The 22,944-nt window shown below is 40.4% G+C and overlaps 1 protein-coding gene across 3 annotated transcripts in view; it reads left to right on the forward strand.

Moving 5' to 3' along the window:
• The first annotated feature begins 75 nt into the window (after nucleotides 1-75).
• Nucleotides 76-22,944, forward strand: part of npas3 (neuronal PAS domain protein 3) — a 301,093-nt gene continuing 278,224 nt past the window's right edge. For 2 of the 3 annotated variants that reach the window (XM_008398667.2, XM_008398668.2), the window contains exon 1: nucleotides 3,706-4,469. In XM_008398667.2, coding sequence (XP_008396889.1) covers nucleotides 4,420-4,469 — 50 coding nt within the window. In that variant the 5' untranslated portion in view covers nucleotides 3,706-4,419. Of the gene's footprint in view, nucleotides 1,085-3,705; nucleotides 4,470-22,944 lie in introns of those variants that run through there. The other variant, XM_008398666.2, reaches the window with a different exon arrangement.

Genomic DNA, 22,944 nt, shown 5'->3' on the forward strand with positions numbered 1-22,944 from the left:
TATTATAAAGAGAGAAAGTGTGTGTGCGCGTGTGTATAAGAATAAGCAGTTCGTCTTATAGTCAGAGTAACAAATTCCTCCAGCTGCACGGTTCCCCTCTCTTCTCTGTCTGTCCGTGTGTGTGTGTGTGCGTGCGTGTGTGTGTGTGTTAGCACAGACACAGAAACACGCACACACACGTAACCGCTCATCGACATACCGACACACGCTGTATCGCTGTGTAGCTCCTCATTGGCGAGTTGGTGCAGCTGACTGACTGACCGACTGTCTGCTCCGGGCTCCTCCAGAGCTCCCCGCTCCCACACCGGCACTGAGCTGCTAGCAGGCACCGCAGGGAGGAAGGTCCGGGGACGGGATGCTTTTCACGGCGGGGGCTCCGGCGGCGGCGACCGCTTAAAGCAGGAGTCTCCTGCCCGGCGTTCCAAACACTTCTATTAGGCTTTCTTCGGTGAAATAATGACTTCTCTCATTTGTTGAGTTCGGGAGGAAAGGAGAGGTTGCAAACAGCGCGCCGGACACCAGGACCATTATCTGTGGCAGGATGGCTTTTTTTTGATGAATAGAGCTAAAAGGAGAGGCGAAGAAAAAGCAAAAGAAGAAAATCATAAATCAATTGTCATAAAAAAAATACAAGAATGTTTGCAGCACTTATTTGATGTTCTTATATACTCAGTAATTTCTACTATCTCTTAGTTGATTGAGTTGTGACTGTTTAGTCACTGGGTCCAGAGTCTGAATTCTGCTTCAAAGTTCTATCCGAGGTTCGCTGAGAAGAAAGAAGATTGCTGTTTTGGTCTCCGTTTGAATTTCACTGTTCAGTCGAACCCAGCAGTGACTCCATCAGTGGCGACCGGAGTTGAGGTAGCAGCGCACCGGAGACAGCCAGGACCATGATCAGGATCTTCCCGGATTTCAGCGTCCAGGTGACGGCCTCGGCGACCGGAGGAGTCGGGTCTGGTGGTGGAGGAGGCGGAGCCGGAGGGATGGTGACTGGACCCCCTGTAGGTCGGGTACCGGTTCCGGTACCAGGAGCCACTAACGGGACCCCACAGGGTGTCCAGGGAATTTCCGCATACCAGCAAAGGTTAGTGGGGATTTAGCGGGACTTTTGATCTGTAGCGATATTCTAGTTGTGAGAATAGAAACATATTGTCTCAGGGTTACCTAAAATGGAACAAAATGAAAAGAGTCCAAACAGTGAATAAAAAAAATTAAAAATGATGTTTATTGGATTTTATTCAATTCAATTCTGCATCTGTACAATCTGTGTTTTCTGAACTGTATTATTGGGCGTCTCTAACTCAATGGATGTGGAAAAAGGTTTTCAGACATGACTATAATTTAGTATCTCCACCTGAACATTAGGAAATTACAGATAATTTTAGAATTTTTTGACTTTGGGTGAAAAACTGTTTATGACATGTTTTCTAATAACTTAAAATCAAAAAGAATATTTTCACCTGTTTGGTGTATTTTTCCCCTAAAACTGTTAATGGAGCAAAAAGAAAAAGCTAAATGAGAAAAAAAATTAACAAATGTATTTAGGATATTCAAAAGCTTCTAAAAACATATTATTTTGTTTAGAGATTTGCTTATCAAAAAATGGGAATTTAAAATGTGCATCTGCCAAACCAGACAGATGAACAGGCAGCATAGTTGATTTAGTGCACATTCACTAAATCAAGGCTGCCTAAATACACACATAGATTGTTGGTAAGTCAGTGAGAAAGAATGGATGTTTTCCTAAAATACAAGACAATTGATCAGAAACGGAGAGATGAATGCCATCAAGAAAAACATTGCAATAATTCACCGCTTCTCTTTTATTTCCACTTTGAATCAGAATTATAACCTTGCTGTTCTTTTTTTCTCTGGATGCAAAACAAGACATAACAAATCTCCAACATACATTATTACTCCCAAACCTGTCCATGTCGCTACGGGTGAGCTATGGAAAGCAGATATGCCATAAATCACAGCAGGGAGCTCTGTGAGTGCAATGAGACGGTCTCAGCCGCCTAATCAACAAACAACAGGCAAAGAAGCTGTTATGTTTGCACTTCAAGTGTCTAAGAACACATGGTGTATCTTTCTGTGTTAMATTTTGGAGAGTGTTTGTGCCCATATTCATGTGGGATTTAACTTTATTGACATGTGGCTGCCGATGGACTTTCATGAAAGCTTTAAAGAACCTTGATGACAGCCTTAATTGTCTAAAGAAGCTCGTCTAATTGTTGGGTTTTGTGTAAAATGTTTTAGTGATTTACACGAGATTTCCACCAGCAGCAGACGTGTTTTCTCTTGTCTTTATCGCCCCGTCATCAAGCTGGCCTTTTTGCTTTTTTCTATTCGTATTTCCTTCAACAAACAGCTGGGAGCTAATATGTTTACACATTATGCTCCATTATCCATGTYTCCTTTGTTCTAGAGCTACCAGTAAGCAGAGTTGAGATGTAGAGACAAGGGTCCTTCACCAAGCGGGGGATATAAACATATTGTCTCTCACTAGCTGCTCTAGTTTCACTTTGTAAACTAACAGCAGGAGTACAGATGTCCACTGATTAAAGATGAAAACCCTCAAACTTTTAAGTTTTATACATTGCTGTAGACATTCGTCTGGGATTTAAATAATTAGACCTTGTTTCAGGAAAAGCTCTAAGTAGTGGCGAAGCTGAGACTGGACTGCTTTTTAATCAGAACAGTTTGCTTGAATTTTACTCCAATATATCTAGACAAATAGGCAAACAGTGGAAGAACTGGGGACTAGTTCAGTTCTAAATATATCTAAATTTATGTATTTTGCAGTTCAGTGAAACAATCAACCAACTTTTCTGTTTCTAAGTTTTGCAGCGGCTGGCAAAATGACGAATGGAGCATGTTGAAAGAATCTGTTGACGGCTTTTCTTAGAATTATACGGCATGTGTTGATCGATGAATGAGGGGCCGGGGGGTGGGGGGTCCAGCTCCTATCGGCAGCCAAATGGAGTCCACTCTTCTCCTTCTATAGTCTCCTTTTTTCCACCATTGCAGCACCTGTAACTCTTGTGTTTGCGTGGAGAATACCTAGCATGCCTCTGACCTTGACAGGTCATTGGTGCCGAAAGGGGGAAGGGGGGACTGGGCTTCCAGGGGCTGCAGCCTTGGGGTTAATCACACAGCACACCGAATAGGTTCTGATGAATTATACATCAAAAATGGTGCAATTCAAATGAATGTGGAGGGAAACGGGTAGAAATATGAAGCAGGTGGGAGTCTGTGTTGGAAGATAATGAACTATTTCTGATTTGCAAATATGTGAGCTTAGGGGAGAATATAATTTAGTGGTCTAAAACACAGGAAGTGAGGACACGTCCACGTTCAGACCTCCATGTAGCTTAGACTGTCGTCATCTAAAAGATCTTTGTCTACAAGTACATCAGTAAGGCAGCAGGATAAAGTTTGGTTTTGAAATCTTAGACTTTGGCTGTGGTGAGTTTATTTTATCACAAAGTGAAGCAGGTGGACAGGAGCGAAGGGTGTGTGTAAAAGTTTGGAGACTCAAGTAATAACTGAATTTATTCCCCATCATGCCTTCACCATGTTTTTATTTAATTATTTCTTTTTAAAGGTAAAATAGTTCAAATAAGGATAATGAACTCACACTACCAGCTCAAAAGGAATGCAGTGAGAAAATAAAATGATCAATTGATTTAAACACACACACACGCACGCACACACACACACACACACGCACACACACACACGCACGCAGAGACACGCAAGCTGAGTCCAGATGTTACAGTGTGGCGTTGTTGCGCCTGGGCTGGAGAAAATACTAGCGATGTGGGGTGTCCCTTTTTCCCATCAGCAGCCAGAGGAGGGAAAAGTACTCCAGAAAAACCACAGGGACTTTGGCTGGAGAGACGCTCTGCCACGGGGATTCTACGGAAACAGACGCTGCGGAAGCGGCGAGATTGGGGAGATTTGACGCGTCTGTTTGCCTTTCATTTTTTCTACTCCGGATCGCATGCTGGAAATTCCTGTGAAGTGCCAAAGAAACAACTCGTGTACGTGGAGGGACGGACTGAGAGACGGACAGAAGGAGCCAGGACAGCGGCATCTACGAGGCATCCACCCCGCTCCCCTTCCTCACGCCGCTTGGCATGCTCGTGCGGCCGCATCGGTTCCCCCACGAGCCGTTGTTTTCACGATCCTGAGCGCCGAGCCGAGGAAAAAACACGCGCACAGGGAGCACGCACGCGCAGATCCCCTACGTTCACACTTCCACACACAGACATGGCTTTTGTCTTAACACGCCGACCATGACGCATTGCTGTCAGGGCGCCGCACCGCGCCGCGGCTCCGTGTCCACATAGACAGCTGAGGAGGGGGAGCGAAGGAGGAGGGAAAGTAAGAGATCCAATTAATTGTTACAGGAAGATGGCGCCCACAAAGCCCAGCATCCAGCAGGACCCAACGCGGAAAGAACGGTAACACAGCTCTGAATTAGTGCGTTTTTTCCTCACTGCATGCTGCAGCTGCACAGACTCGGGCGGTTTGCAGGCTGCTCCGTGTCCGCTTTGAGGGGTGTATGGGAGGGGAGGGGGTGTTGGGATTCTACCCTTCCCAGAGGAGAGCTGGGGCGTGCGTGCTGGCGCGCGCCTGAGACTGGCAGGCATGCGGCTGGTTACAGGTCGGAAACACATGACTGCCGTTGCTGCTGCTGCTCTCTTCTGCAAGTGTGTGTGCACCTGTGTGTGCTCTGTGCTGCTGCTTGAGCATCATGGGAAACGATGTATTAATCGATGACAAATGTGTGTGTTTGTGTGTGTGAACACGCCAGTGCCCAATACAGTTATTAATGCGCTACAATGTGCATCCGCCTGCGTCCCTCAGTTTTATTAGATTATTATGTGGAGGAATTCTTCCCGCGTGCGCGTGACTGTATGTCGATTGGAACTTCACGTGAAAACACGCAGACCTCGAAATGACCTCAAAGGTGTCTCAGTGGCTGGGATTTCTGAGTCAAAACCTTGTTTTGTTTTGTTTTTTTGTTTATTTTTGTTTTTTCATTGCATTTTGTATTAACAGTTATCAACCTTTAAATTCATCTCCTGAGTGTTTAGGTTTTAAATAAAAATCTGTGATTTTTGTTATTACATTTATTTGATGCAGGGCGTGTTGATCGCTGTGTAAAATGCTAAATTTTCACCTGTTGATTCAGGAGTGAGAAGCTGTCTCAACAGGCTTTGGATCTAACATGTGATGGGTGTGACAGCAGCATGTGTAACAGCAAGATGTCAGCAATGCTACAGACATGACAATAGATGTTCATAGACGGCAGGAAAACCTGCCATGAACTTGAGGTTGATCATAAAGCTGCTTTACCAAGGGATGATACTTCAACATCCATCCAGAATTCAAGCTCTGGTTGGTCCAGATGTTGAATTCCCTCTCAAGTCAACAGACTTCATCACTTTAAATCAACCACCAAATTGTTGATCCTCCTGGAATGTTTTTATACAATCCAATTCTTTTAGGATGGAGGGTGTCTTTGTCATTGTGTTCTGGTATCTCAGCTCCCAAGCGGCCCTTAGTTTATTATCCTCTGCTGCCCCWTAGACCCTGCTTTATTTTTCCAAGACCTATAATTTGGCTAATAGGAATGTTTTATATAATAAACCCTTTTGCATTCAATGTTCCCTATATGAGAAGTCTTAAACTTCCTTAATTTTATGTATTTATTTTATTGCACACATTTTTACTTTTGTATATTTTAATCAAAATGTGTATTTTTAACAAAAACAAATAAAGCACTGCAAACATATCTACCAAACAGACCCATGATAATAATTAATTATTATTAAATATATTTAATCTTCATGCAGAGGCTGCTTCTCTTACTGGTGTCAGTTATATTTATTATTTTTGTCTATTAACTGAGGGATAGACTCACCTGAGTGTCTGTCCCCCTCTTGTTTTTACCTAATGGTATGATCCTATATCTTCACTCATGATTGGCCACAAGGCTGCCATGCTAATCAAAACAAAGTTCCACCATCACAGCAGAGCCACTGAAAGAGTGAGAGCTGAGCAGCTAAAGGCAAAGAAGGTCTCTTTATTTTTTCTTCACTTTCTGACTGTCTCTACATCATGGTTTGTTCACTGCGCTGCTGTATTTGTAGCCTTGCCCTTATAATGAGGAACGGCTCTCAGTGAGGAGGTGGATCCCATCGTTCACTTCTACCAGCCGAAATGTTCGTGACTGACCCACTACTACTTGCCGTCACCCTAATCTTTAGCTCCCTCCACAGATTCAAGTTGAGGTGTTTTGTGCCACTCCAAAATATCAATATTTGTAGTTGGTAGCCTGGTAAAAACCAGCTCTCTGTTTGCTTCGTGCAGAGGCTCTGACCCTCAGCTTCCTCTGCTGCCTTTGTTAAATACGGTCAGGATTCTGGGTTGTTTGAGTTTTTGGTGTTTGCATTCTAATCATTTGCTTCTTTGTGTTCTGCTTTAGTTATTATTTGCTTTTATTTAGATTATTCTTCTCTAGTTGTTTGTTTACTTATGTYTAGACAGTATGTTTTTCTGTGGATCGCTCAGGTTTTCTGTTCCTTCCCATTCTCTGTTTCAGTTGTTTTTTCAGCTTTCCAGTTTGGTCTCTGTCTCAGCTGTTGATCATTTCCTCGTTTGTCCCTACCTGCTCCTTCCCCACATGCATCTGTTTACCTGTAATTAATTTCTACCAGTTTTTTGTCTTCTCGACTCTCCAGTGTATAAGCCCATGTTCTTTTGTTCTCCACTAGTTCCTTCTGCTACACACCATGCATGATCGCCTCCTACTCCTTCCTGGTTTGACTTTTTGCAACTTTGTCTGTTTTTTGTGATTAAAGCTCAGTTTTTATTTAACCATCTGCCTCCTCTTGCCTGCATTTCGGTGCAATAAAATCAGCATTATGTCAGATATAGCATGAAAAAACATTCATTTAATGCACAAGCAATATGATTTGAGTTTGAGTAGAATTGACTGTACTGCACTCGTGTTGAGTGTTTGATTCAAATCAATCATCTCAAATAAACCTCAAATAGAGGTTCATGTTAAACATTTAGAATACATGTCTTATTAAGTCCCATTACATTTATATCAAATATGTGAATTGTTTGACTTAGGACCTTTGTTACTTATTGTAATGTAGTTTGAAATATCTGAGTATGTCTGTGGTGTTTTGTTTATGTTTTATTGCAATGTTAGTAGGTTAGCTAGAGTTTTTTGTGTTGACTCATTTATTAGTTACTGCATTCAGATTCACTTAAAAAAATTCAAACACATTTTTGACTGAAACTGAAGTTGGGTCAGATCTCCTCAGACTGGCAGTCTTTACGCTGTCTTAAATGAACACATACTGACTGGCCTACCTGACTAATCATCACAACTGCAGATTTTTTCTGACTGCGAATTAGGAGTAAAATCAGTCAAAAAAAAATTATTTTAAATCCTGCTTGAAAAACATTTAAAAACTGCCTTAGAGCATGTTGCAAGTTAATGTTTCAACAAATTTTGTCAAATGGTTAATACCAAGAACCTGAATGCAGTTGGCACTCCATATATTGTAAATAGATATTGTAAACTTACAAATATTGTAATTTCACACTTATATTACAGTTCAGTCTTTTGTGCAGATTTGCTAATTGTAAAACATTTTCTCTGAGGATCAAAAAGATCAATCCCAAAAATATAAATTTGTGAAAAGATTATGTTCAAAAGCCAAAATTTGTTTGCTTACTAGTCATGAATTTAAGCAAAGCAAAAACTCTCTCAAACAAAGCTGTTGATTGTCAAATGAATTCTGGAAATTTCACAAAGTAGCTATCAGAGACACACTAACAAATTGAGGAAGCTAGTGTGCTACAACTGTCTTATAGTTGGTTTGTTTTATTGGTCTGCTTATTAATGAATAGTTATTTTTCTATCCTCGGTTCAAAAAATCTGATAACTTGAAACAAACAATAAAAATATGGTGTGGCTATGCCCAGAGTAGGTAGAGAGTTCATGAACTAAAACAATTAACATGGACTGACACAAGACGACCATCACACACATTCCCTAGACAAGAGTAAAAATATCCTGTCAAAACTAAACCTGGAAAGTTAAGATTTGTTTTTTTTTTTGTTTTTTTTTTTACCTTTTTTCTCTTTTTATGGATTAGGATTAAATCCTGTTTGAAAACTGAAAATTATCCATTACAGCTCAAATTTCATATAAATACAATGCATTGTTTTTTATAACTGAGGTCAAAGGCATCAGGTTGTTTCAGAGCAGTGGTTTACCAGCTATTTATTAAATATAAATGCTTTTAAATAGATAAAAATGATTGAGAGGTTATAGTTCAAATAAATAGAGCAAAAATGATTCAACCCATCTCTGTTTGAGGCTGCTCAAATTCTTTCATTTACACTGAACTGAGGAAACAGGAAGTTCTTTGAACTGAAGAGGGGAAAATTGTAGGCATGTTATGAGGTACATAAATGATCTAATGATACATTTTCAGCTCAGGTTCATCCAGTGATAACAGACATGCTGCCTTTAGTCCTGATTGGAGAGGTCTTCTGATGCAGCAAGAAGGAAATGTGTTTCTCTTTACACACATTGCCTTCTTGCTGTTTTCAGTATGCTTATTTTCAGTAATCTTATGTGCTGGGACTGTGATTGTTCAAAATCATGGTGGCAGCAAATCTGAATTCAGAGCAAGGAGAGAAAAAACAGCATTAGTTGGTGGGTCATCAAAGAACATAAAAGAATGAGTTCATGCCAAAGTTACAACCTTATGGGGGCTGGCTGCCCTGGCATGGTGCCTTGTGTCCGTCTGCTGGGGTCTTCCAGAACCAAGTCCAGCTGCCCTTTGCTGTTCTTAGACATTGAGTCTTCCAGACCTCCCATTGTTTCCATAGTGGTGAGAAGCTCACTTACATACACCCACTAAACAAAAACACACTTGTTCTTACACATACCCTCAAAACCCAAACACACACACCAACACAGATAATCTGAATGTTTGAAGGTCAAACAAACACAGGTTACCATTACAGCAATGTGGTCTATGTACTTAGGCCTGCAGTCTTGATTTAATAAAGGCAATCATTCAATTAGGATTACATCTTGCAATATTGTTTTTGTAGAGCAAATCTACCCTGGCACATGTAGGCAGTCAGCTGTAGTACGCCTGACATGCCAAAAACTGGACACGAGAAAAAATAAATGAATGACAACAGACTTCAACAAATGATTTATGTCAGATGGACTCCCTCAACACACTACATGTGTTCTGCTCAATTTCTGCAGTAGTAAAAGCTCCCATGTTGTTTGAGACTGGTTGAATTCTACAAGCAGCCGGATTTGGACTTTAGCTCATTTTTTCTTTGTGCCACTGTGATTGTCTTTGTCACTGTAGCTAAAAAACAAATTCAAATGTTCCTACATAGCAGAGTTTGATGGAACCTGGGGGTCCCCTTAGCTTTTTTTAAATACTACTTTTAAAATTGTGCTGTGGAACATAGAGTTCCACTCTCAGAAATTTTGTGCATTTGTAGACTATAGGTATCTGTTCGATATATGTTGGTTGAACAAAGAAGAGCTGTACTTGTATTTCTTGGTACAAATACAGATACTGTTACACCCTTAGTTGATGATGCACAAGAACAGAGACACATAGCAGCCAGTGTGACCTCTTGATCAGCAGTGTCACTCTGCTAGCCTGTTTCCAAATTCTCATTGGTAACGGGCGATGGAAGTCAGTTTTAGAGACTCCCTATGTGCCACAGCATCAAAACAGATTTTGCTACAGATCAGCTGTTTTATCACCTAGAAGGACAAATAATAGCTGGCAGTGTGCTGCTATATGCATGTTTGGATTTGAGAACAAACTGCAGTCCCTTACCTAGGTGTACACGTGTTCTTAAAACTGGAATAATCAATTTTGTAATTCAGAAAAAAAATTAAGCAGGAGAAAGCAGTATTGTAATTTTTTTCATTTTGGTCAATTGTAAGCTAACAGCTAACGGCTCCGCTGCCCAGCACCAAGCATCCGCATTTTCATCCGCTTATCCGGGGTCGAGTCGCGGGGCAGCAGCTTCAGAAGGGAGACCCAGACTTCCCTCTCCCCAGCCACTTCTTCCAGCTCCTCCGGGGGAACCCCAAGGCGTTCCCAGGCCAGCTGAGAAACATAGTCCCTCCAGCGTGTCCTGGGTCTTCCCCTAGGCCTCCTCCCGGTGGGACGTGCCCGGAACACCTCACCAGGGAGGCGTCCAGGAGGCATCCTGACCAGATGCCCGAGCCACCTCAACTGGCTCCTCTCGACGTGGAGGAGCAGCGGCTCTACTCTGAGTCCATCCCGGGTGACTGAGCTTCTCACGCTATCTCTAAGGGCCAGCCACCCTGCAGAGGAAACCCATTTCGGCCGCTTGTATCCGGGATCTCGTTCTTTCGGTCATGACCTAAAGCTCATGACCATAGATGAGGGTGGGAACGTAGATCGACCGATAAATCGAGAGCTTCGCTTTTTGACTCAGCTCTCTCTTCACCACGACGGACCGGTACAGCGCCTGCTTCACGGCAGATGCTGCCCCAATCCCCCTGTCAATCTCCCGTTCCCTTCTTCCCTCATTCGTGAACAAGATCCCCAGATACTTAAACTCCTCCACTTGAGGCAGGACAACCCCCTGACCCGGAGAAGGGCACTACCCTTTTCCGGCTCAAGACCATGGCCTCGGATTTGGAGGCACTGAGCCTCATCCCGGCCGCTTCACACTCGGCTACGAACCGCTCTAGCGAGAGCTGCAGATCACGATCTGATGAAGCCAACAGGACCACATCATCCGCAAAAAGCAGAGATGTGATCCTAAGGCCACCAAAATGGATCCCTCAACACCTCGGATGCACCTAGAAATTCTGTCCATGAAAGTAATGAACAGAATCGGTGACAAAGGGCAGCCTTGGCGGAGTCCAACTCTCACCGGAAACGAACCCGACTTACTGCCGGCAATGGGGACCAGACTCTGACACCGGTCATACAGGGACCTGACAGCCCGTATCAAAGGCCCAGTACCCCATACTCCCGGAGTACCCCCCACAAGACCCCCCTGGGGACACGGTCGAACACCTTCTCCAAGTCCACAAAACACATGTAGACTGGTTGGGCGAACTCCCATGCACCCTCCAGGACCCTGCTGAGGGTGTAGAGCTGGTCCAGTGTTCCACGGCCAGGACGAAAACCACACTGCTCTTCCTGAATCCGAGGCTCAACTATCCGACGGACCCTCCTCTCCAGGACCCCTGAATAGACCTTACCAGGGAGGCTTAAGAGTGTGACCCCCCTGTAATTGGAGCACACCCTCCGGTCCCCCGCAAATTATCATGTAACTTATTACCTAACACTCCTGTTATTTACTATACTACATCAAACTTTATCCTGGACCTCAGTGAAAACTATTAAAACCTTTTTACATTAAAGGTTAAGGAATTTAGTTTTTCTTGAAGCAGTGGTAGTCTCTTTTTTTGAGTCAGTCAGGACTGATGATGCTGAATGGCAGTATTTTTATTGAGACATATTTCACTTAAACCTAAGTAGTTTGGATAGTTGTTTCCTCAAAGCATATGTTAAATATTACTTCATATTCTCACACTCAGTCCTTACACAGTCATTTACATGATAAAACTAGGATGTAGGATTGAAGAAGACATAAGTGTAAGAAAAGAAGACATAACCCAAAATGTGGAAAGAAAATGACAGGGCAGAGCCAGAATCACAAAGAAAAATTTAAAGAAGTGCTAGAGATCAGACACTAACTGTGACTAAGGGGAGCAGAGGCAGTGAAGGAGAACAGAGAGAAGTGGATGAGTGAAGGTCGAATCACTCATCGACCTGATTGACTCTCACTGGTGCATCTCTCAGGATGACTCCAACTCATCCTCAGGCTGGATAAGAACCTCTTAGAGCCCAGCAGGAGAGCTTGCTTAACTGCCCCAGAGGAAGCAGGTGGTGGAGAACACCTGCCTGATAACCTAACGCTGGACTGAATGTGTGTGTCTTATGGGTGTGTTATTTCTCAGTGTAGTTCTGGTTGTGTCTCTTAACCAACCTTACAGTAGAGTTGAAGTTTTGATTTTATTAATGGACAGACTTTATAAATTACGTTAATAATTCAAGATATTTGAAAAAATACCCTTTTGCTGATTGTGTCATTAATTATATTTTAAACATACTAAATGGTATGAACAAAGCTATTTTGAAAAAATGAAAAAACAAGATGTACCAAAATCACTGGAGCCAGGGCAAAACAAAAATAACAAATCAAAAGGCATCCAACCAGGAGGGAAGTGACAGGAGTAGACGTGAGGATCTGACGAGTAGTGGGTGAGAATGAGAGGTTTAAATGTTAGGAAGGTTGTGAGGTTAACAAAAGGCCTGGGATGATGAGCTAATTGATTGCAGGTGTGAGTGGAAGAAGAGGCAGCAGACTGAGAGAGAGAGAGAGAATACAGGGGACAGGGAATGATACTAACACTAAAGAATAACTTAGATTAAAGAAACATAATAAACTAGAACAATACAAAATAACTAGAAACAAGAAAAAAAAATCATAACTATAATCGCTAAGGAAGAACAGAAATGAAAAGCGGGACAAACTAGAAAAACCTAAAGAACACTAAAAATGACAAAAATCCAACACCAAGCTCAAACAACCCCAGATCCTGACACTTATGTCCCTTAAGGCAAGGTTGGTGATGGAACCTGTCTTTGGTCTATTTCTACAGACCAAAGCACACTTTGCAGAAACAGACTTTGGTCCAGTCCCAGGGCATCTGTCTAGTGCTATCCCTTTTCCTGGATGAAGCCACTGAAAAGGCTATTGCAGTCATAAACTCTGTGTAAAATGTAACCTAAACTAGTTCTTTGAATTTGTTTTGTGACTTTCTGTCCTTAGAGCCCCTGGGTTTTTGGTGGAGGTTTCAGAGTATTTCAGCTTTGTCATAATAACAAATTTTGCTTGATGATAAATTATCCCAGAAGTTTTTGCAACAAACTATAATATTGTTGTTTTTGAAAACATTTTCAAGTAATATAATGATAATTGCATAATAATGCAAGAACACGCTCTCAAAGATAAATAAACTTTAAATCTGAAGAACATTTAACACTGGAACTGGGAGACATTTTGAATATCCAAAATAAATAAGCAAAACAGGCAAAACAACAAATAAAATGAATTATGAGGTATCTGTAAATATAATTGTCCTCCAAAAACAGGGCTAGTTTAGATTAAAACACCAGACTGAAGACTTCTGTTTTCCAGCTTTTGATTCAAAGAGAGAAAGGAGAAAAACAGTAAATCATGAAAATGGAAATTACTTAGCTCATTTTAATTTATCATGATTAATTGATTAATTGCCTATTGCGACAGGCCTACATGCACCATAGCTTCACTGACAACCTTCTACCAGTTTGTATATTTTCATCTAATAGTGCTGATTTGCAACTGGATCATAAGTTAAACTTCAACGTGCAAAGATATGAAATAGGAGTAGGAGACAAAATCAATAAATTAGGCAAGTTATTGAAAATGACTTTTAAATTCAAATAGGATGTTCTACATGTGATCAAAAATTGAAGACCAAAAATAAAAAGATCCCCAAAACGAAGAAAGTGTCAAGATAGGACTCAGTAGTCGGTAACTATGTCATCCTGTTGGTTACTTGGAAATGCTGCTTAGACGTCTGATTTGACTGCTAACATAAAGCTGCTGGGAAAGTTTCTTGGTGGTTTCATGAAAGGCATATAAGGTCTGGAATTAACATCTGCAAACCTTCAGTGCCATCCATGGTCTAAAACAGAGAAATTGCTCTAACTTCTTTGTCAGAGGAGTATTATGAACTGGAACATAGTCCCGTTAAAGACCTGGTGGTGATCACTACACAGACCAGGACTCTCAGTCAAGTGAGTCACTACAACAATTTTGCATAGACATCCATGCACAACTTCAAGTTCTATTCCATTACAAACAATGGCCCCACAGAACATTATTAAGTCTATGTCATTAAATCACCCTTAAAATATGTCTAGTGTGATCTCCTTGTTATAGCAGTAATGTTAGCAATCAGTACCAATCCAGAAGAGTTCAGTTCTTGTCAAAGTACAAAATGTCCCTCTATCTTTCAGTGTCCCATGTTTGGAGCTCTCTTCCAATGTCCAGTGGACCTGGCTCAGTGTGAGAGACCATGTGCCACAACCGACAGGGGTTTGAGAAAACAAAGCAGATAGAGAATAAAAGAAACAGAAGTACTGATGTCAGAGTACTTAAGAGAAACAGTTATAATTCATAGCACCAGGTATTCGGGCAGTTGAGGGACTACATCCGCCTGCAAATAACTAAAATGCTTATAACTTCCTATTTTAATGTGTGAAAATAATCTTTGCACTACAGCAGATACCAACATATCCACTCTAAGGATGCAGCCAATCAGTAGTAAATATGAACGGCTCTCCTGGTTTGTCTGCTTTGCAAACCCCAGCCAGTAGCGTGTCAAGTAACTTTTTGGCTTTGGGTACACTTTGGGTATTTCAGCTTCCCAAAGCTGCATTTAGTTTAGAATATTTTTGTTATGCGCTACAAAAAAAGTCTACAAACAGGCAAATTTTCTATGAATAATTTAGTGTTATATTTCACAGAAAAATCTAGAAATATTGAACAACAAATAAGAGAATTTCTTTGATTCAGATCATTCCAACTCATTCTAATCCAATCATACAGATTCATTCAAATAATATTCCATGCAGTCCAATTCAAATCAAGTTACACAGATTGTAACAATTGTAAAACCAACTTACTAGTATTCACATTTAATGTATTGGATCATCATTTTTAATGCACTGTAGGTGTAGCTAAATATTTGGCTGGCAGCAATGAGGCATTCTTCCTATTAGAAAACCATCCTCATCTACAAGAACACAGGATCAACATGCCAGTGGAAACAAGCAGTAAGTTGCTCCACAGTCATAGCAACAGTTTTACAGCTGAAACAACAGAAATGACATTTATATTCATAACTGAAAACAGTTAGCTTGCCACTTTTGCAAATTAAAATAAAATTAAAAGCTGATTATGAAATGCATTTCTTGGTAGAATGAAAACCATTTTATGTCTGAATGAATAATTCTATATGAGTTCAGTCAAATACTTGACTTGTGAAAACATTTTTTTGATAGAAGGAGGCAGATTAAGATTAGCCAAAGACCAAAATGAAACCTGACTTAAAAAGGGACGCTGTGGCAGGGAGTGTTGGCAACATTTCAGAAATAGCATAAACACACAAACTTGACCTTTATTTCCAAAATGTTTGTCCTTCTTCCTCCTCCCTTGAGACAAAACATCTGAAAAATGTCCAATTTCCCCGTTCTGTTGAGCGAGAGACGGAGGACAGGACAGAAGGAGCGGCTGCWCAGGCTTTGGGCAGCTAAGGAGCTTGTAGATTTTGAAAAGGTTTTTTTTCTTTTTTAGCATGAAAAAAAACTAAGATTTGTTGTAACCATCAACCAAAGGAAAATCAAACAGCTGGAAGGTTTTGTTTCAGATGTGGTGTTTTGGTCCTGCTTCCCATTTTGAATTTGACAGATTGATTTTGTGCATACTTGCATGTAAACATAGTTATCAGACAGGAAGGAAAAATGATTTGTTGGTAGCTGATGTCTAAGTGAAAATAGTTTTTCATTTTCAGACAGAATTTATATTTGTCTTTGGGCTGGAATTGCATAGGAAATATGTCTGGTCAACAATTGAACCTGAGCGACAGCCCGTTGTTACGGAACAAAATATGGTGTAGATTTCCTGCAGAACCTCTGTCTTGAATGCTGAACTGACTGAAATTGTAAATAATGTTGCACGGCATACAAACAAGAATATTACAAGATGCTGAAAACATTTTGTTAGTGATGTTTTCTTGAGGTAACATATTGTTTATACCTGCAATTCATAAGCAGTTTCATCATATGTACATTATTCTTTTTGTTCTAAGCCTCTGCCTGAATTTCTCTTGCCACTCTAGAGCTATGATTTTATATAAGACATTTGAAATTATGGTGTATTTATCGCAATTTTCATTTGTTTATTCTTATTAGTTTAATTAGCAAAATTAAGATCAAATAATCGATGGTTAGGAACAGATTGTTTGGCAGTGCTAATAGCATCCTGTAGTGAATTTTTTGCATCTGGAAAAAAAGCAATGGAGTCAGATAGACAAAACTTTGCTCATGATTCGTCAAACTATGTTTAGATGAAAATGTGTCTAGTTAATATAGAGGTTTTCTTTTGAATCTAGGACCTGTTGAAATGTCTGATAATCATTTAAAAGTTTATTGACTGTGTGACTGTTTCTGGATATGGAGGAAGTTTTCCACACTTACAGGGTTTTAAGTCTCTCCTCTGCTCTGCTGTGTCTTCCTCCTCTCCAGTCCTATCGGAAACAGAGGATGTAATCAGCTCAGACCTGCTGACTAGGCAGTTTCTTACCTCAGTACCAATATCTACCTGTCCTTGAAAACACACACTTCAATTATTCTACACCTTGGTTTGGTTAAACACACACACTCAAACACACACACCATCCTGCACCTTTCCTTTATTGTTCTTCTGACTTTTGTATTATTTCTTCTCTTTTCGTCAGTTCTTGCTATTGTGTACTTTTATTTTGACTCTTTTATACATTTTTTCTGCTACAACATGTTTATTTCTCTTTTCTTTCCTTTTCAGCTTTTCCCATTTACATGACTTTTTTAAAGCTCTCTGTGTTGAACTTGTCCAGTATCTCATAGTTCTGTCACTTGGTTGGAAGGACATGTCAGATGATGAATGTAGCAACTGCAGATGTCTTTAAAATAATTGCTTGTATTGACGAACATACAAAAGGTGACCTCCACCTCGGTCAACATGAGCTGCTCATTTGGTAAACTCACGCTCCTGCTCACACTGTAATTCACTTCTAAAGCAGACTGTAAAATGAAAGTGGTAATAGAATAAAATAACGTAAAGGTGTTTTGTGGCACTAGTGGCCTTTATTGACAGCAGACAGACAGGAAATGGGCAAAGAGAGAGAAAGGTCCCAAGGTTGGGAACTCAACCATGGATGGTGTATTGAGGATGGGGTACGCCGCTACCTCTACACCACAACCACATCCTATCAAAAATTAGAAGACTTATTATGTCTAACCCAGTTTTTCAGGATTACGTCGACAACAACTCCTCTTTGGACATTTTGAGATTATGTTGGTGCCTCGTCAAACCACTAAGAATCCTTGTGAAACGCCATTCAAAATTAAAATGATGTTATCATCAGATGGTGTTATGTACCAACTAACCAGGTCCAGCAGACCTATGATGGGTGGTTAGTGCCAGACTCTGAAACTCTGTGATGCAGTCTCCTCAAAGAAAACTTGGCCAATTGAGCCAAAATAAATATAAAAACCTCCAAAAGAAATGAAGACAAATTTAGACTTCTATGGCTATAAAATAAGGCTGCTGCAGCTGCTGCATGTGTGTGCATGTGTGGCGGTGTGTGTGCGTGTGTGTGCGCGTGTGTGTGTGTTTTGTTGGTTGTCACAACAGGTGTTCAGCCATGACAATGGGTTATGGTGCTTATACTGTTTGTATGCCATCTAATCACAATCGTATATGTTTGGGGGKTTTTTGTGCAGTTTTAAAAATCTGGGAACAAAATGAAAGCTGCTTCTTTCCTATCATCCTGTCTTTCTGCTCATGTCCACCTCTCTGGTCTCATTACCTCTTCTCATCTCCTCTTTTGCCCTGGCTCGGTCACTTTTTGCCCCTGTAGCCAGCAAGGAGACCCAAGGGTGAAATCACTATTGATTATTCTGGATTCCAGGGCCTGGTGGGGGAGGGTGGTAGGCATGGGAAGGTACAGCTCAGTTAGAACAATGCATTGAGGAATTCTTTAAAACAACATTATTCCACCAAATATAAATATGTACACATGTCAGATTKAATCTATAGCTGAAAAATTATCTGGAAATTGATAGTTTTTTTTATTTTATCTTTATTATTGACTATGTCAATATTTTTTAATGAGTTTTTAATTGAACCTGCAGTTGCAGTTTTCTGGAAGTTTGTTCCAGATTTGTGGTGCATAGAGGCTGAATGTTGCTTCTCCATGTTTGGTTCTGGTTAAAACAAGAGGAGTTTTAAACCGTGTTTTTGAACTTGGCAGTGCCTTTCAACCGACACTTCTGGCCTGTGATGGGATTCACAGACATGCTGCAAAAGGGAGCTGTACACAGTGTCAAACTATACAGTCAATGAAGGTTTATTCACTGCTTTCAGTTACATTTTGGGCATCAGAGCAAACAAAAAGAGGATGAGACCCACACAGTTTCTGTAATTCCAGTTTCATTCGGACTTTTTGCTAAGAATACATGATATGTCAGCACTAACACCGGTATCAGCCGATATTAGTTTTTTTTTTTTTTTTACATATTTATCGGTCTAATAAATAAAACATCCATCTTGTTGCTGTGTGTTTCTGAATGGGGAAGGTTGGAGGTTGGTCATTTGGTCTTTGCTTGGTCATGTGACAGTAATGGTGATGCAGTGCAGAACTGCGAGAACTTCAACTGAAGCAGAGAAGCAGCGGTGTGGTCATTTCTTTCAAGGTGTTGAAAGGGTAGTGAAATATATATAATATCATTAAATATCAGTTTTCAGCAATAACAGCAAAATTAATGTCTGAAATCAATATCGACCCACATCTTCAGTCCGTCCCCCTTTTTACTAATCAGCACTAAGCAGAAACTAAGTTCATATGAGAAACCTTTAAAATACTCTACAACCACAGTTTGATGTCAAAGTTCTTAAACTTTATATTTGTATTTCCAGTCCTGATGAACTTGAAGCTGACTTCATCGCTGATCAAATGACTTGTGGAAGAAAGAAACAAGCTATCAGTTACAGTTTTATCTAAAATTTCAACTTCCTGCTTTGAGTACAGTTTGGACTTTCAACTTTGTTTGCTTTCCAACCGGCAAATTATTCCAACTATAAGTTAGCCCGAAGACTTTGACATATGTTCAGGCCAAACAGAGTTAGTTAACTTAAACTAATTATGTTTATGGGACAAATTAATGAAATAGTTAAAAAAAAAAAAAGAAAAAAGTCCAGATCTTGTGATTTAGTCATTGTAAAGACATAAGAGAAAATGTGTCTGTGTGTGTATAACCATATTGGGGCAGGGCAGATGTCAAGTGAGTGAATAAGCACAGACATTTATAACCAGAGGATACATGCATGAAATTACACACAACTGATCCATCACTGGCAGCAAGAACGAGTCCGTCAAGCCAAGCATTGTCCTAATCATCTAGACTAGAATTCATTGCAAAGTGGATGTCAATGTGTAGGATGTGAATAATTGATTTATCAACTTGTTCTCATCAGTGCAACATTTGCACATGCACTGTTTTTGTGTATTTCTGAGGGCTATTTTTACCCAAGTGGTTCCAGTACTAATGTAGTTCAATAGCTTTCTGAGCACACCAGTAAAAACATCAACTACATCACAGAGACACCGTGCAGAAGCAAGGAAATCAACAACCAGCTAATTACAACATGGCAGCTCTGCGTTTCAGGTATGTGGAGAAATTCAAATAATTACAAGAATTAGCAAGTGTGGCCACATTTTGTTTTTCAAATAAAGTCAAAAAATTGGATTTCTCCCTTTAACCACCTTAAGCGTTTTTTAATTATTTGTTGAACTCACAAGCATTAACCATTAACCACCCTAAACCCTCCATTCGCTTCCCTTGGGACCAGGGGCGTGGTAAAGGGATGAAAAGTGATGACAATTCTAGGGGCCCTGACCAGCAAGGGGCCCTCCACAATTTAATTATTTATATTTTGTTCATAGAAATAAAATAAAAAAAATTGGGGTCCTGTCAAATATAAAATTAATCATATTGTACTTTCGAATATTGTTTTTAGCAGTAAAAATGTAATGTTACCCATCAAAGACCAAAAAACACACATCCGTTTTTGCCCTGACCCCGTTAGATCTGCTTGAAATGGTTCGTTCCTGCTTGGAGCGCTTGAGAGTGAAGCTGTTAGCAGCTACAGTCAGTAGAAGCTGTGGCCACGAACGACTGAAGCAGTTACTTTGCTGCTAAGAAAACTTATAAAATCAGGTTTTCAAAAACAAAATAAAGAGAGAGAGAGAGAGAAAAAGGCAAGAGTGTTAATTTATAACCCAGTTTTTCTCCAAGAGAGGTGGATAGACTGTGTGAGATTATCAACCATTTAGCATAGTTGGCTTAGCTACAGACTACTGTTTGCCTCCATTTCACTACCATTTAATGAATTAAGGAAAACAATTACCAACATATTCATATATTTAACTTTTTCCTGTACCTTTTACCACTTAATAACCGAGAACTCAGTTAGCAGCAGCTCTAACCCACGTCCTCTCCTAAGTGAAATTAAAGCTGCAGTTACTTTTATTAAAAAAAGAAAATGTACATATTTTTTCAAATTGTCATTATGTTGTGACAGTATGGTATGAGAGGTAATCTGTGAAAAATCTATTTCCTCTGCCTTCTCCCAGTGCTAGAAACAACCGGTCAGTGGCAGGAGAGTTTTAGTGCTGTCAATCACAATCTCATGTGGTGCTGCTCATCCTTCCACCCATTTATTTGTGCCGTGCTGCAGCTAGCATAGCACAGAGCTGTGCAGATTTAAACTGTGAATGCTCAGTTTAGTTAGCATAGCTACCAATGATGGCAGATAAACGGTTTCTTGTAATGATAAGTTGTTTCTCCACCATTAGCATATTTAGCAGTGAGTGAATGAGGCTAATTGACAGTGCTAAGAGCGTCATACTAGTTCTGATTGGTTGTTTTGGTCAGAATGGTGCATTACTTTAACCAGTAATAGTAATTCAGGAAGGAGATGGAGGAGATTGATTGTTTTCACAGATTATCTGTCTCATGACAAACTGCTACAACATGGTGACAGCTTTAACAATTATGGAGGAAACATATTTTTTATTAAAGTTATGTACTGCAGCTTGAATAAAATGCGACTACATAGCATTTTTGAGAAGTCTGGATTGCTTTATGTGTGGTTGCATGTTGCTTTTGACTGTTGTTCATTGGGAGAGACATTTCAGTATCTAAAACTAATAGAAGAAATTTAAACAACCTACTTGCATCCTGGATGTGGACTGTTGGGTGTTCAATTCATGAGCAGTAAATATTGTGCTAATTATCAGTATTGAACCAAAGAAAGCAAGACAGAGGCAAGCCTTTAAAATTGTAACGCTTTTTTATGGGTCAAATAAACTCAAAAAATTGTAACAGTAGCTACGCACGGGGGCCCAAACAAATTTTTTGTCAGGGGGCCCAACATTCCTGGCGGCGCCCCTGCCCGGGAGTCCCACAGCACAGGATTTATGTAGGACTTCTATTTATCCTACGTTACTATTTGTGCAAAAAGTTGAAAATTTGTCCCAGGGTTCAATTGTACCAGTCATTTTCACAGTATAAAAAATAAACTTTTACCCCACAATAATTTCAATTCTGATTTTTCTTTTCTTTTTTTTTTTTTTTTTTTGCTGTAAAGCCTCTGTATTGTTTGTTCCAAATGAATATATTTGTGGAAAGTTATGTTAAAAAAAAGCAGAATTCTAAAAGTGTGGAATTACAGTTTCTCCAAATTATAAATACTTAGTGGCTTTATTTTTTTTATTTAGTGGCTTTCTGAATCTTATTGCATCTTCAGGCTTTTTCAGCTTCACAGAAAACTGGAACTAAAACTCTGTTTCACTTTTTTTCATCTGAAGAACAAGGATGTGCAAGTTGTGTCCTGAAGAGCTACTATCCTGCAACTTTCAATTGCATCTCTTTTGGAAAACACCTGAATCAAACGACCAAATCCCCCATCAGCATTCAGTCAATCAGCTCTGCAGAGTCCAGAGGGGTGACAGAATGAAACCCTTATGCTGTGATGCTTTTCTCAACACTCAACGGCACTTTACATGAGATCAGTCATTTCCATTCACACACACCGATGGTGGCAAGCTACTGGATAGCAACTACAGCTGCTCTGGAGCCGCCTGACAAAAGTGAGGCTGCCATGCACTGGCGGTCCTTTGACCACCACCAGCAGGCAGGCGGGGCGGGGCGGGCATCGAACCAGCAGCAGAACGAACTCCTGCCTTCATCACCACAAACTTTAGTTCAGGGTGTTGTGTGAAGAAAGATACTTGACCTGTTTAAAAAAAAAGTCACAGAGCTAAATATAGAACACTAAATTACTGATGTAAATTGGAGAATTATTTAACATTTTTCCCAGTACATTTTTAGGATTTACAACAGTATGAAGTGACTTCTGGTTCTCTTGGCAGAACTGAATTCTAGTTTACACTAAATCAAGGTAGAAATTGCTGCTCATCCTAATCCAGATTTTGTTTTAAAACAGTTTCAGTCATTCAAAATTTGTTTGAGTTGAAACATTTATATAATTGTATCAAGTATTGATATTTGATAAAAATGTGCAAACTTAATTACAAAGCCTCAAATTAAGTCTAAATTCCACTAGAATTTCCTTAGAGATAGGGTGAGAAGCTCTGTCATCCGGGACGGACTCAGAGTAGAGCTGCTGCTCCTCCACATCGAGAGGAGCCAKTTGAGGTGGCTCGGRCATCTGGTCAGGATGCCTCCTGGACGCCTCCCTGGTGAGGTGTTCTGGGCACGTCCCACCGGGAGGAGGCCTCGGGGAAGACCCAGGACACGCTGGAGGGACTATGTCTCTCGGCTGGCCTGGAAACGTCTTGGGTTTCCTCCGGAGGAGCTGGAAGAAGTGGCTGGGGAGAGAGAAGTCTGGGCCTCCCTTCTAAAGCTGCTGCCCCGCGAC

Source organism: Poecilia reticulata, linkage group LG22, assembly GCF_000633615.1.
Source record: "Poecilia reticulata strain Guanapo linkage group LG22, Guppy_female_1.0+MT, whole genome shotgun sequence".
Classification (NCBI taxonomy): domain Eukaryota; kingdom Metazoa; phylum Chordata; class Actinopteri; order Cyprinodontiformes; family Poeciliidae; genus Poecilia; species Poecilia reticulata.